This window comes from Corvus kubaryi, unplaced genomic scaffold (genome assembly GCF_017639235.1).
Source record: "Corvus kubaryi isolate FWS band 111438036 unplaced genomic scaffold, C.kubaryi_AGA036_p1.0 133, whole genome shotgun sequence".
Lineage (NCBI taxonomy): Eukaryota > Metazoa > Chordata > Aves > Passeriformes > Corvidae > Corvus > Corvus kubaryi.
In genome coordinates this window covers 28,695,719-28,712,132 of record NW_024580667.1, presented here as the reverse complement: position 1 = coordinate 28,712,132, position 16,414 = coordinate 28,695,719, and the positions used below count along the sequence as shown (strand labels likewise).

At 37.8% G+C, this 16,414-nt stretch overlaps 1 protein-coding gene across 2 annotated transcripts in view; it reads left to right on the top strand.

Moving 5' to 3' along the window:
- The window catches only part of GABRB3 (gamma-aminobutyric acid type A receptor subunit beta3), a 200,441-nt gene that overhangs the window by 156,254 nt on the left and 27,773 nt on the right, over nucleotides 1-16,414 (top strand). For both annotated transcript variants that reach the window (XM_042041124.1, XM_042041134.1), the window contains 3 exons: nucleotides 6,574-6,794; nucleotides 12,735-12,817; nucleotides 13,873-14,010. In XM_042041124.1, coding sequence (XP_041897058.1) covers nucleotides 6,574-6,794; nucleotides 12,735-12,817; nucleotides 13,873-14,010 — 442 coding nt within the window. The remainder of the gene's footprint in view (nucleotides 1-6,573; nucleotides 6,795-12,734; nucleotides 12,818-13,872; nucleotides 14,011-16,414) is intronic.

Genomic DNA, 16,414 nt, shown 5'->3' with positions numbered 1-16,414 from the left:
AATTGTTTGGACAGCTCTTCAGAGATGGTAGTGTAAGACCATACCTTTTTTTTGCTAGCTTTCTGCTCTGGGGCAGAGAGCATTGTACCCGCGATGAATAAAGATGTGTGTTAGTTTTCCTTTCATTGCTCCTTTGGGAACAGAAATTCCTGCTTACTGGGAAGCCTGTGGTGTTGTAATACCTGTGATACTCTGAATCAGAAAAGATATATTTAAGTATTCTGCCCCCAGCCTCATCTGTCAGGGATTAAATAGCCCAGACTGTCTTTCCATTGTCTTATGTCCCTGAACTTAAATATTTGCAGGAACTTGATGTTTCTTTGTATTTGCTTTCCAAAGCTCAGCCCAAGCAATTGCTTTTTTGTCAGATGGTGTCCTCTGATGTTGGGATGAGAGAACACCCCAAGAGCAGGAAAACATCCCCATCAGTTTGGGGAGGGCAGAGGAACAGAGAGAGAAAGGCCAATACCTAGATTTTGAAGAGCGAGCTCCACTGGCCATGGCAGGAAACTGCCATGGGGCAGTACACCGAGGGTGCTTGGTTGCCCCCTTCATTCCTGCTGAGAAGCTTCAATTCCACTGCAGTGACCACGACCTGTGCCCGAAAAGGAGCAGAGAAGCTGCTTTGGCCTGTTGCTATGTCAACTGTGCTCCTTTTGCCTGCAAAAAGCCAAGCACTGGTTGGTATGGCAACCCTCCTCACAGCACCCAAGGATGCTCGATGAGAAACAGGCTCTTTGGAGAAGGCACTGGGGTATCAGTGGAGGTGGAAACTCTTGTGCCAAAGAGTATGAGGGGCAGGAAAGACCCCTGCAATCACACATTTATTTGGAAAATTGTTTTGTAAAATCAAGTGTGTTCTTGGAGGCTAAGTAATTCCTGCTTATAACACCATCCTTTTGTGTTTCAGTAGGAGAGGGAAACAATAATGGTAATTTGGTACAAAAGATACCAAGAGAACATGGGTGTACGGAGGGTCACTCTGAAATCAGTGTGATTGAGCTGCTTTAGCATTTTCTTAATGGAAGAGTATCGTAGCCACATGCTTGGGAAAATATGTGCTATGTTTTCAACCTGCCATTATTGTAGAGGTTTTGCATAGTATCAGAGAAAAGCCCAAGTCAGGATCTTATAGGTGAGAAGAAACTTTACTGTAACAGCAGGTAGGCCAAGAAACATTGGAAAAAGATGCTTTGGTGGACTGTAGTGGATGTGTGTGTGTCTGTGTGCATGCTCAGGTCTCCTTCACTCAGGCTCCCCAGGAACTACATCTGTTGCCAGAGACATTTTGATCAGGCAGTTTTCTTGTAAAAGACTTTGCAGAACAATAGACTTTGGTGGCTTTCTCCATTTTCTGGCAATTAACGAACTTTATTGTTTAGACATTGGACAAACCAAAATGTCCACAAATAAAACATAATGTAAAAATATAGGTTTCAGGCATTAGAACAGGCTGTCCAGGGAAGTAGTGGAATCACCATTCCTGGAAGTGTTCAAAAGGCCTGTAAATGTGGCATGTGGGGATAAGGTTTGGTGTTGAACCTGGTGGTTAGTGTTTGGACTCAATGATCTTAGAGGTCTTTTCCAACATTAATGATTCTGTGATTCTAAATTCTTCCTTTAATAAAATTTTTCTTTAATATGAAAGTTGTTGAAGCTATTAGAAAATTTTGAATGCTGAGAAAAAGATTTATGTGATCATCTCACACAACTGAATAACATTGCTGGTAAATTCTGATTTCCTGTGGTTAGCCTTTCTGAATACATCTTTATTAAACTCATATTTAGTTATGTGAATTAATGTGTGCATTAATCTATTTGTCAGGTCTCTTCTGCGTATGGTAGGGGGACAGATTTACAGATATTTTGTCGAAGTGTAGGTTTCATGAGTTTGGCTTTGCAAATCACTTTGGGCTAATTGGGAAGAATATAACTCAATCATCAATGGTGCAGAAACAGCTCCCTATACTACAGCAGCCATATCTAATTTTTGAAATTGTTAGAAGGTGAGGGAAGAGACTTTGAAGTTATAAAAGAGGCTAAGACATGGATACATCTTTTCATCCACTGGATGAGTACTTACTTTATTAACTCATCAAAATTAAATAATGCAAAACCTGATGGTAATAATCATATTTGTCTGATTGTTCAAGAAAACAAGGATGTGAATTTACATCCAAATGCAAATTTAAACCAGGTAGACACAAGGCAGCCTTCCCAAGCAGTGAAATAATTAATTTTGCATAATTTTTTTCTGATATTTCCAGTAATTTTCAATATATTCTTTCATTTTGCATAAATAATTTATTTTGCTTAGTTGCCATATTAACAGTATTCCATCATAATTATTAATTGCAGTGTTTATCTAGCAGTCATTTTGAAGGAACATTTTTACAGCTAATAGAAAACTTGTGACATCCCTGATACATAATATAGTGAGAGTCAAATTTAGAGCATTATTGTTGCTATAATTATGTTAATTTTATTTTGATGATCAAACTGTATTTTAGAATTTTGATTTCACTGTTCTTGAGTGCAGGAGAGAAAAGCTAGAGATAACAAGCCCTGTAATAGAAAACAAGTAATTGTTTCCTTTACTATTACAGCATATTAGTATTTTTCATTCATTAGTCTTATCAGTAGTGCATTAGGATCTGTACATTATTTGTCTGAAGTGACTGTAGGAGTGGGTTAGTTGTATTTCCTGCCTGGTATGCTCAGTCCAGGAGAGACAAATCTCATGTAGAAAATGCTTAAAAATTTCTTTGTACATGGTTAGCACATACAATACTTGTTAGTCTCTATAATTCTTGCTTAAGGTGTATTAAAATCACAAGCAATACACATGAAGAACACAGATGTATTATACACTATTTGAGTTGTGATATCAGCCTCTTTATTGTTGTATCTAAGTGTCTTCCAAAGTGTTACCTACTCTTTGAGGTTTTTTAATTCTATTTTCCATTCCCCTTGCCCAGGGAAAACTAGATTGGAAGAACAACCATCACATCTTTCTGTGTGCCTTTCCTTACATTAGTAGCATTGTTGCCATGCTAGAAATTCAAGGATGCCCAGCACTGTCCTTTATCCTTGTAGGATGTTCCAGGGTTTTTAAATGCACAAAACAAAGATCATGTTGCCTGTGCAGTCCAGCTTTTCCCACTTTGAGGACATTTCACATGTACTTGAGAAGCACTGTGTTTGTCGCCTGTCGGGGCTTTGAGTGCTTTTGTTACCATGCTTGACCTGAAGCGTCTTATTACTGTGAGGATCTAGAGAAGTAAATTTTGAATGTTGCATTGTATTGTTTGGGGGAATAAACATGTTTTATGGAGGTCTTTGCTGCTGAGAAAATTGTCCACTGCTCTGTGCAATAGTTAAAATTTCCTAAAGCTGGCAGCTCTGTGTCCTCTTTGAAATACAGTAGCATGCTAATAGAGTAGCTGTAGTGGGATGAATCTCTTCTAGCTTTAGACATCTATCCTCTTGACCTCTATATAAGAACTAGTCATCATAAGCTCATAAGGAGCTTAGTCATCATAAGGAGGGAGGTGGCCCTTAATAAACTTTGTAGGCTGCTTACTGAGAGTTAAAAGCTCATTTTCTCATTTACCTGAAATACCTAGTGTATCTCTTCAGTCTACACTCAAAATGTTTTTGCATTTTCCTCTAAGGTCTAGACTAGGGAAAAACTTTCTTTATAGATACAAAGTCTTGAAAATTAGCTAATCAAAAAATGAGAACTGATATCCGTATGGGTTTTAATAAGTATAATTTCTGCAGGTAATGACTGACTTGGGTGAAGCCACCCTAAGGAGCTGGCCTTTCCTGCTCGTTTGTTGCTCCTTGCACAGCCAAGCAGTTTCAGTGCACTTCTAATACAAGCTCGCTGCTGCTTTCTTTTTTTTTTTTTTTTTGAGGTCTGGCAGAGCCCAAATGTACAATGATCCTTCAAGGTGTGGGGTAGCACATATGCTTGGTCGAGCACTCTACTTCTGTCGTGTCTGTTGTTCAAACTTCGGAGCATGGGGTTGGGCAGAGGGGTCAGTGCATCTGGGGGGTACATTACTGTTGCAGAAGATGCTGCTTGAGCAATTTCCTGAGTAGATACCAAGTGAAGAGCTCAGAATGAGCTGATATTTCACGTGGAATAATGTAGCCTTTTTTTTTTTTAGAAAGTAACTTATGGGGGTATCATTGCTTTCAGTATATGCGAATATAGTCTATACATTGATAGGGTGTTGAGGGTTATTTAGATTTAAAATTAAGATGATATAAGAAGGTAGGAGGGTTAATAGAGAAAGCACTAGTGAAATTTGTACCTTAGAGAATGTGTTTTGGAAGGTTTTTTTCATTCAAGACAGTAAATTTTGGATGTTTAATGGTTGTTGTGTTTCTGCGCATAATTTGTAAAGTTGTTCCCTGACATAGTATATATTTTAAAATAAAATGCCAGATTCTTTGTGCTCATATTGTTACATATGTTTTATTTAGCTAATTAATTACTCCATTCATTAGATGTTAACATATATTTTATCTTAAACCAAAGGAAAAAGAAAGCTAGCCTAAATTTTTTTTTTCTTTTTCAAGTGTACTGCTTCTCTTATATTTTGGTGCTGGCCACTTCACGTCTTTCAATGCTGTGCACTGCCACCTCTTTTCTTTATTTCATTTTTTAACATTATTCTGTGCATATACTGTGCGTTTACACACAGTGAGCTTTTGGTGTACTGTTCTTGTGCCCGCAACTTTTATAATCCTGAATTTCTTGACGTTACTGTGCAAACCATTAGAGAAGCCAGGCACATACAAGTTTTGAATGTTAATAGAAACAAGCTTTAATTAAGGCAAAACAAAGCTGGTAGAGGATACTTGTTCTAATGCATCAGTGTTACAAAACTGATTGCAGAGAGGGGGAGGAGAGAGGTGGTCTTTGTGACATGGTAATGGGAGCGAGGCAGGTGCACCCAGTGTCTCATGCACCTCATTCACTACTGAGCAGGACCATTAGTCCCACTGAAGAAAGCTGCTGACAAAAAGGTTAGAGCTCATTCTCTTGAGCAGTCATGTCAGATTTGAGGTTTGAGGGATGAGATTCCGTCCAGGCAGTTCCACGTGGGCTCCCCTCTCCCATCACTGGCCCCTTTTGTTTTCAAAGGTTTCCTATTAGTTTCTTAAAATGGGAACAGCTTTTCCTTGATATCTATAATGATTTATTTTTCTAAGCAATTAAATTTGATTTCTTTAAACTGTAGCAGCTCCCTCATTAAAGAGAATGAATCACTGAATCAAAAATGCAAAGGCTCTGAGTGTGAAAGGCAGGCTCAAGTTTCATATGATTTCAAGGAAAGACCATAGGGCTTGAGGGAAACAGGGCAGGAGCAGTGCCTGAAATTGGATTGTCTCCATATGAAACCCATTACAAGAATGGACCATTCCCAACAGCCATGCTTAGAAAACTTGAGCATCCTTTTCCCAAACAAGCAGCAAGCCTGAGGGGTTTTGCATCACCAGTTTGTAGAACCAGATGCAAATGCAGGTATCCTGTGGATTGCACACCTGCTGCTAAATATTTAAATGTATTTGGAGATCACATAAATTTCTCAGTGTTTTGTGAAGAATCTCATGAAGAATTTTATTGTTTAGATCGCTTCTGTAATTTGAAAATCAAGAGTTTTAATGGCCTGTGCTTATGGTCTCATTTTTTTCATGTGATTTATTTTTTCAATTTTGCTGGTACATAACTTTAAAATGTTCCCAGGCATTTTTTTTAATGTCTTATAATATCATGAAGCTAATGAATGAGGCCTACCATGTAAGGCTTTCAAGGCATTTCAAGATAGTGTTGTTACAACATGAAGAAGTCAGGTTAGCAAATTCTGAAATGAAATAAAGAACTTTAAAATGGATTTTCCAAGATTCTGTATCCATGTTTAGGCTTTTGTTAGTGATCACAGCTCATAGTAGACACTGTAAACCTTAAAACTGACAAAATTATGAAAACCAAATATTGACATTAGTGGGAGTTTTATACAATTTACTGTTCTTCTAAGTACCAGTGTGCCTGTTGATGAGAAAATACTTATGTCACTGCAAAATGCATTCTCTCACAAAGGTACATGTATAATCAACATATTTGCAGACAGAAATTATTTTTCAGACAGAAATTTGCATACTGATTCAAAATACTTCAAATGTTTTTCAATTTATCTATCATTTTTTAAAATGGGGAGGATGGCAGTATTTACCCATTATGTCATTTATCATGACACAAATGTAATAATTTTGGGCAGTTTCCAGAAGAACTACATGACAGAGAAGAAGGAGCAAAACAAAAGATACCCATACCTGCTGAATTTCATAAGAGTTGAAATACCCCCTTAGTCTAGAGTGATACTTGAATTATATGAAGTATTTATTAAGTGATACAAATATTTAATTTTTATTAAACATTTAAAAATATTCAATTTAAATTGAATCAACAGCAAAATAAGCTATCAATAGGGAAATTATTCTCCTACTTACACAAAGTATGGTTGACTGTTCTACTTCTCTTTTTTTTTTCCTTACCAGGATTACACTTTGACTATGTATTTTCAACAGTACTGGAGAGATAAGAGGCTGGCTTACGCTGGCATACCTCTCAACCTCACGCTTGATAACCGAGTGGCAGATCAGCTTTGGGTGCCTGACACTTACTTCTTAAATGACAAGAAATCATTTGTGCACGGCGTTACTGTGAAGAATCGAATGATTCGCCTTCATCCGGATGGAACGGTGCTTTATGGCCTCAGGTCTGTGCTTCCATGATGAAGATTTCATCACTGCTGTTATGTGGTGTTGAGTTTGCTTCCTGGTACAAGGTTATTACAAACATTGGATGCTGAATTATGTAACCTTCCCTGTAACTCTGAGAGATGCCTGTAGAAAACAAATGACACACTCGATGTTTCTTAATTTTGCCCGAAGCGCCTTCAGTCAGGTTTTATCTGTTTCTGTAGAGTCACAATATCTGCAAAGCCCACTGGCTGTAGGAAGCAGAAAGGCATGTATTAATTGTAAACCTGAAAATTCTGTCCAAAATACAGGCAGTAAGATTGAATGTGGGTGCTTATATTGTCTCTTGATGTGTTCATAGTCTAAACCAAAAAAGCCAGAAGTAGCCCTGGTTGAGGGGAGTCAGCTGCAGCTAAGATCATGACCTGGTACTTTCAGTGATTTCTTCAATCACCACTGTAATTGTTATATTTCAAACCAGAGGTACAAAGTGACCTTACACTCTCTTACCTTCTACCTATTTTAGGTTTGACTTGTGTTTTCTTTCTTTTCTGTCATAGCTTTTATGGTTAAAAATGCTGAAGTATCATTCCCTTAATAAACTTAACTACACCAGCAAAAATCCTAATTGAAGACACAGTAGTATCAAAATATTGCTTTCTTTGAACAGGTTATTTCATTTGCTCCAGCAGTTTAAGCCAGCAAAACAAGTCTTTGCCAATGGAAGTTCCATTTCCATAATTGGAAGTTTCTTGTATATTTATTGGAGATAATACTCAAGATGGGATGCACATAGGTAACGAAGGATAAAAAGTCCCTAATATAAAAATGAATGAGGTCTGAAAAGTTGTGCAGATGGATTATATACCCAGTATAATTATTCTACCTTCTTCTCTTTTTTATCAAGAGTTGAACTTTGTACTTGACTTGGGTTTTGGCCCTCACCTCTTTAATTCCTATTACATGTTACGTATGGGGTAGAATTGGATGAATCTTTCTAGACAAAATAAAAATAGACTCAGCCTAATATGAAACTTCAAAGAAGTTTAAAATATTTTCTCTGTAATTAACCGGCTTTAGCAAAAAGAGGCTTTTGTTTTGCATGGTATTGACCCATGGAACACTACAGGTTTAGGATTCTTTCCACAAGTGGTTAAACGTAAGAAAAAATTGCCAGAGATATACTTGTTTTCTTCATGTCAAGAAATATCCCCACAAGCAACAGAACAAAAAAGTAAAGGAGATTAGAACTCTTGTGATCCTAGTAATGTGTAGAAGTCTTTCTTTCACACTCTATAAACATTTGGAGACATTCAGATGAGGATTATCTATCAGAGAACAGTGTATTTGAATAAGTTGGCTTCCTCTTCTGCAAAATCTAAGTGTCCACAGGCAGATTGCATTTCACATAATAGGATTTGCTTAGCAGGGTTTTCACCAGTGGCTCATGTGTAGCACACTTCTTCCCATTCATTTTCCCTGGAAGCATGTAACATCCAGGACGAGATGTCCATGATGTGAAGCAGCTAAGTGACATAGTGGAGAATGACTGTCTTAAATTAAATCATGGCAAAATATAGGACATTGTGATCAAAAGGAAGAAAATATCTGAGCCTTATCTCTGCTGATTTAAAGCCCTGTGCTTTGTGTTGTTCCATCACTACCCTACTTCCTCTGTTATGGCTTCAGAGCATCCCAGTGGCATTGGGCTCAAGCTGCAGTCCAGAAGCAGTGTGGGTTGAGGCCAGGACTTGGAGTTTTATGTGCCACAAAGCACAGAGTCACTCAGAATAATAGGTGAAATTTTGGAGGGTTACAACCAATTACAGAACATGCACAGAGCAAAGCAGTTCCTCAACACATATATAATTGAAAGTAATCCCAAGGCCACTCTGGATGTGTGTTCTCTTCTGAACAATGTAGGATTTATCACAGTTTTAAAGACTTGACCTTCAGTCATCCAAGGTTCCTCTCTACTTTAGAGAAAGCACTTTGCTACTGCAGCAGAAGTCTGTGATAGTGGGGGAATGGAACAGTAGCTTTTTGAAGTTCAGCCTATTTCTGGGGAATTTCTTTCTTTGGGAGACACACTGAATTTGTTCCACCTTCTTCAGAACAATCTACAAGGCAAATGATGATAAAACAGCTTTTTTTTTTCACAAGAGACTAAGGAGGAAATAACTACTTTATAGTCTGGGGATCAAAAATAAAGTCTGACTGCTTGTGTGTTTGTCATGCATAATCTTCTTTGTTTTAGGCAGTACAATGTCAAATGTTAAAAGTAAATGGAATGGAGGAATGTATGTATTTTATCTGAAAGGTCTTGAAAATTATTACCTATATATGAAACATGAGGAATGTTTGCAGGGTGAAAAGGTTAGTTGTGATCAGTCAGACAAGGCAACCATGCTTCTATTCTTTTTTGGATGATGAATGTATTTCTGTATCAAGGAAGTAAGCTGTCAGGACTGTGACCTAGTCACATATGAAGTATCTGTATTGCCTAGACTGATGCATACTGTAAAATTTGGGGGGGACATAAAATATCCTTCTGTCAGTTATGCATGCAGCACATCACAAGTGGGGTTCCTATACAATATAGCAGTATAATCAAAGGTGATGAGCCCAAGAGTACAGTACCAGAGAAGTATAGGAGAATCTATATCCAGAGGAAAGAAAACCAGAGTAGGAAAATATAAACAATTAAAAACACTTCCTTTATGTATTGCTTTCAGCCAAACTGTATGTGTGTCTGTGTCCATGTTCTGCTTCATCTTTGTCTGGCTCGTAATCATTTCTCTGTCACTGCCATGATGATTTCTTGAAACCCTGTTGTCTTGTGTCAGATACCATCCCATCCCATAAAAAGTAAACCTGCTCCTCTTGGGAGCATGCACAGGCCTGAGCAATTCATATTTGCTTTTGGTGTGCATTTGTGCAAGTTAAATTTGGTTGTTTGAATGCTCATTCAGGAGGGACCTCTGAGTGCTAAACTTGCTTTGAGAAAATGAGGTAAATCTGTTTCTGTCTATTTCTAGCTGTATCTTCTTTTCTAGTGGATATTTATTAAATTAAAAGCATACATTTTTCTGTAGTGTAAAAAAGGTTTTTGAGCAAGAATGTGCTGTTTCTGGTACTGGAACTTATGACACAAAACCACTACCGTATGTGAACAGACCAAAATAAAAATACATTCCTTGAAAATTCGTTAACACAATTATTAAGTTGAATATAAGTTTGCCAGCTGTACAACTTTTTTACAATTTTGTAAAATTAATCATCTGTGTTCTGTACGGCTGGCATTTAAAGCTAGTTATACAACATAATAGTTAAGAGTCTGGTAGCACATTCCCTTTTGTATCAACTTGGCTCATGTGGATTCTGCTGCAGGATCCCACATGAGACCTAGGTCAGTGTAGGCGAATCTACTAAAGCATGGGAGAGAACCTTCATATCAACAATTCCCAAGCATGCCTACTTGTTTTACTTTGAACACAGTTATTATTTGACACAGGAGCAAGACCCTTTCATTGCACAATCAGTATGGCTTTGCAAGGACGATCGCTGCTTGTTTATCAATAATCACAGATATAAGACTAAGTTTTCTCCTCTAAGACCATATGCTAATCCTAGTTTTACATGCTTAGCTAGACCTGCTCTTAGGCATCGTATTGAGGAGACATTCAAAGAATCGTAGAAAGCTTTGGGTTGGAATGAGAGGATTTTTAAGGTCCTCCTGACATGGGCAGAGACACCTTTGATTAGATCAGATTGCTCAAAGCCCTGTCCAGGGCTCCAAAGTCCTTTCTTTCAACACTTCCAGGGATGGGTCATCCACAACTTCTCTGGGGAACCTGTTCCAGTGCCTCACCACCCTCAAAGTCAAAATTTCAACCTAAAATCTGATCTAAATCTACTGCCTTTCAGTTTAAAGCCATTCCTCCTTGTCCTATCACTACACATCCTTCTAAAAAGTCCTACTCCAGCTCTCTTGTAGCCTATCTTTTGGTACTGGAAAGCTGCTATAAGATCCCCCTGGAGCCTTCTCTTCTCCAGGCTAAACAACCCAGATGATTAATCATCTCCATAGTTAATAGCTAGTTAATCTTAGCACCCTGGTTCCAGAAGGGCATTTCCAAGTGTTGGTTGCAGAGAAGACGTTTCCCTAAACTTCAGAGCAACTGAGGAACAGCTGTTTGTCCCACTGCTCCAGGCCACTGGAATTTCTGGTAACAGAGGAACCAGAGTAATTCCCAGATGCAGCTTGGGGGAAGGCTGACCTAAGTATCCCATTGTGATACTTGGTACCTGAAATCTCGTGGGACTGTCCTTCAGAGGACAGTCACAGGAATCAGCAGTGACAAACATGATCATGCTGTAGGTAAGGCTGGAAATCACAAAGATCAAGCATGTGCCTTTCTCACTGGCTACTGCTAAGAACACAAGTGGGAAGATGTGCTGAGTAACAGATCCTTGAGCTTTTCCCTCTGCTAGCTCATTCATTGCCTCTGTCTCTCCCTGTGCAAAGAAATTACAATATTTTCTTGCAAAAGCATCTTCTCGGTCAGAGAAGGGTGGCCTCTGTTGTCCTGTGAGATAACAATAATGGTCTTAATACCTTTCTTTAGATATTATGTAGTTATTCATCTAATAGGATCCTATATATGAAGGATAAGTGTTCTTCCTTTTCTTTGAGATTGGATAGAACATTCATAATAACAACATGGGGGTTTTTTACTATGAAAGAGGTGAAGAAAGGCACCTAACTACTTTTCTTCTTTTGAAACATTGCCCTGGAATTTTATAGTTTACAAGATTAGAAGACTGTAGTTTGAGAAGGTTAATGGGTAGAAGAAAGAACTTCAGAGAAAACACATGAAGAAAACATTAATGTTGAGGGTTCCAGCTTTTAGAGGTACATTTAAGGCATTTCCCCCTCTTGTATTTATTAGCATAAATTATCACTAGAATATTATTTGTTTAGGAACAAACTGTGTGCAAGGTCCTTGTCTTGTTTATATCAGAAAAGGATCAGCAAGGAATGGAGCTATTCAGATTCAGAAGACAATTTAAATGTGAAATTTATATGAAGCTGTTATAAAAACAATGATGAATAATAATGTACATACCCTTGGTGAAGGCTGTGATTCAGAAAAACATCAAAATATGCTGCAGATTAATTAGGAGCATATGGTTATATCTGTCTAAAGTTAGTACAAATATATAAATCCATTAATTAATAAAGTGACAGTGCTGTTCGAAGCTGTTAAGACAGTTGTTCTGGTTGCACATGTATATTGTTGACTCTCATGATATACAAGAGGTTGATGAATAATGTTGGTTCATAAATAGTGAAATGTTTTGCAAAACCATCCTTAGGGTGCTAAATGGATAAATAGACAAAGAAGCAAAAATTTATTGTTATATAAGGAGAAAACTTAAAATTCAACATGGAGCTTCATAACAAAATCCTCTTTACATTTGAAAACTAGGGAAGTATACTTAACTTTGAAACAAAGCATTTTGCTGGACTTAAAACTTTCTTTCAGCATTTCAGGGTTTCATTTCTAGACCTGCCACAAAACCAAAAAATCAGTTATTCATGCAGCTGTGATGATTTTGACATTTGTAGCAGACTGTTTTCACTTCATGGTTTCTGTTATAAAGTCATATCTTTTAATCTCAGCAAATGTTTGTGTAATATTTGCATATGAGGATAGGTCCATTGAACCCCAAAGGGACTGGTAGCATAAGGGTAATTCACAGCGAGTTGTTCCACTGAAAGTCAATGTAATTGCTGCTCTATTAGGCTGCTGTGCAATGTAAAAACACGGACCAGATTCTCAGGTATTGTAAGCTATTCTTCAGAGGGCCTTCATTTTGGAAGATGAACAACCTCATGACCCAAACCTGGATTACTGGCTGTACAGTAAAACATTTTGATGCTTGTATTTCAGAATCACAACCACTGCAGCTTGTATGATGGACTTGAGAAGATACCCATTAGATGAACAAAACTGTACTCTGGAAATAGAAAGCTGTACGTACCTAAGAAAATGCATGTGAAATCTAGTTTGGATCTAGTTCTTTTCCTTTTATAGAACTGTGTGGTATTTACACGTGTGTCTATAAACACTGTTTGAGTCAGGTAATTATCAGCGTTGGTATTTTTTGTTTGTTTACTTGACTTATTAAAAGATATAAGGAGTCATCCATTTCTAGATAGATGAATACATCCTAGAAAAATGAGGTTAGGACAGAATGAAGTCATTCAGTATTCCTGCCTGACTTGGCAGAGGTAGTGACTGGATGCTTATCTTCAACACAAGAGATGAATATTTGTATTTTTATCAGATTTATTTTCAAGACAGCAAACACTGTGATATAATTTTCTTTCAGTATGCTTTATTATGGATGCTTTAGTATGGATCATCTTGCTGCAGGACCTACCCTGGGCTTTCAGATTGACCCCATTTATGATTTGAAATTGTGTTACCAAAATAACAATATTCCCTTTTTCACCTATTCATGTCCTAGTATTGCAAAATTCAGATGTATATTTGCACTTCAGAAGTTCCTGGTCCATTTCAGCTACTAGCTGGAAATTGTGGGCCATATACAGAAAATACTAATGTATGTTCTGTATTCAGCTGTAGTCCTCCACTACTGGAAGCTAGTGGAAATGGTGCAACTCAGTTTACTGTGAGTGGAAAAGGTCTGCCCCAATTACATTTCTCTGTGTTCATTGAATAATCAACCTTCTTCTGGTGATTATCAGTGTAAATATACACTTGGTTTCATGAATGCATATGGTGTCTTAAATCTTGGATAGTGTTTTCTTCTCACTGTGACAACTAGTGAATACCATATGAGTGATAAAAAAAGATAAAATACAAAGAAAGCAGAGTATTTTGCCTAAAATTCCCGGGCAGACTGTAATGGTGTAGCTATTTGGAAGACCTTCCCACAGGCAAAATACCACACAGCTCTCCAGCTGTTCCAATTCTTTTTGTTGTCTCAAATGACAAGCTGCATGTTTGAAGCTACGTTTGATTCTGTTGTTATTTCTGACTTACTCTCCTGCTTTGCCTGCAGATGGCTACACAACTGATGACATAGAGTTCTACTGGAGAGGTGGAGATAACGCAGTCACTGGCGTGGAGAGGATTGAACTTCCTCAGTTCTCTATCGTGGAATACAGACTGGTGTCAAAGAATGTTGTCTTTGCCACAGGCAAGTATTGTCATCTGCCCATTTAGTGTTTCATTTTCTTGTGCATGAACATTACTGTTTTATTAATAATAATTAATTATTATTACCAGTCATGACATGTAGCCTGTGTTGCATGTTTGGATAAAGAAATTACTTGATAAAGCCTGGAAGTAAGAGCCCATGAAGTCTCATCCAGACCTGCATTCAGTACTGCATTCAGCTCTGGGACCTCCAACACAAGGACATGGACCTGTTGGATTGAGTCCAGAGGAGGGCCACAAAGATGGTCAGGGGTCTGGAACACCTCTCTGATGAAAACAGGCTGAGAGTGTTGGGGTTAAGCTTGGAGAAGAGAACCCTCTAGCAGCCTTCCAGTATTTCATGGGGCCAACAAGAGAGCTAGGGAGGAACTTTTTACAAAAATGTGTACTGATAGCACAAGGGGAAACGGCTTCATACTGAAAGAGGGTAGATTTAAATTAGATATAGGAAGAAATTCTTTACTGTAAGAGTGGTGAGACAGTAGGTTGCCCAGAGAAGCTGTAGATGCTCCATGCCTGGAAGTGTTCAAGGCCAGGTTGGATGGGGCTTTAAGCAGCCTGGTCTAGTTAAATGTGTACCTACCTACAGCAGTGGGGTTGGAACTATAGAGTCTTTAAGGTCCCTTCCAACCCAAACCATTTTGTGATTCTTTGATTCCTTGTTTATTTTTCTTTTTCTTGTGTGTATGTGATACTTAACTAGACACCCAAATATCTAGGATCTAAATAATTAAGTCATTCACCTCTGAATCATGAGTTTAAATGTAGCCTACAGGGTAACTGATCATACATAAATGTGTTTTGGCATGCCTAGGTCAAAAAGCCACCAATTTTATAAACACCTCCCTGCAACTTTTCAGTGCATGTTTGTTTTGTTGTTATATAGTGAATGTAATGTCTTTTATATCTTGATTTGCACTGATGGATATATAGTACTTTATACATAGCCAGCCAGTGGATTTGTCGTCATTGTTAAGGTGCTAAAATTAAATCCCTGCTTGTCTCCTTGAAGATGTAATAGAAGTTACTATTAACTCACAGCACTGGATGTCTTTAAATCACAAAGTGGAGTGTTGATTTACATATTTGTGTTAGATACCAGTATAGGAATATGTATGACAAAACCAAAGCAACACAGAAAGCCATCAGCACATGTGGGGCCATTATTTGGCTCATTATTGGGGGCCTTCAGATTTTCAGTGCTCTTCAGACCACAGGAGTGTGCTGTTCCATCTGTCTCAGCACACTAGAACAAATGAAGCACAGCTCAATCATGTTTGTAAGCATCACTTCACCCACTCTTTGGGCACAGCATCTGTTTCAAAGCACACAGAAACACAAGTTGTATTTCAGAACAAAATGTAAATATTGCTGGGATTGAAATTAGTATGAGGGGGTTTGCCAGCTGCTGCTGTTCTTGTTTACCATTGTGAATGGAAGATTTTTTTCTGTAGAGAATCAGTTGCTCTAATCCTATATCCTTTTGTCCTGCAGTTAGTGTCACCTTTGGCAGCCAGGGCTTACCTGCGCCTCCACAGGACTGGATATGCTTTTGTAGGAAGGCTCTTTTAGACAACAATGAGAATACAGTGAACTTATTTGTGGAGTGATTTTTATGATGATCCAAGGCCACATTTTAGTTCAATATGAAATATTTCATTAAAGGCATGACTTAGAAATGTAGAGATGAGAGATTTGTAAAAATCAGGAAAACGAGAAATCCAAAGAGGTATGTTACAAGTACGAGAGTAAAAAATAGGAGCACATAGTTATGTGACTGACTAAATGTTCAGAATATTAATGGTCTTTTAAAAAATACAGTGAAAGGAATAAAAAAGTCTCATGCTTCAGGGTTTAAGACAGCTTGACATTAGGGAGTTTCAGAGAACAGCATGTTTCTTGTACCATTTTCTGAAACATTTAATTTTTGTCACTGATGAAGACACAATACTGAATTTACTATTGCTTTGATACAGGACATTATAAAAATGCTTGATCAATTATGACATTTTATGACGAGAATTTCCATGCAGGGGAAACATCACATTTGTTTCTCAAAACCACAAGTTTAAATCTAAATCTGAAGCATGCCAGCAGATCTGATACATAAAGTCAGCAGACTCTTTTCAAGTTTCTTCTCAAGAGTTTCTTACAGTCCTAGTAATTAGGGCCAGTTTCTACATTCTTTTGGAAAATAAGTTAGGCATGTTTGTGTCTTTGAGGTTCTTGAAGTCTCAGGGGGAGATATTAGTTCTTTGAGCACAGTATCTCAGTGAACATTTCACAGATTTCAGTCCTAATGTGCTTTGATTGAATAAAACTAAAAGAAGACTTCAGAGTCATGCCATAGACAGCTTTTGGATTAGTTATTTCTCCTATCCTCC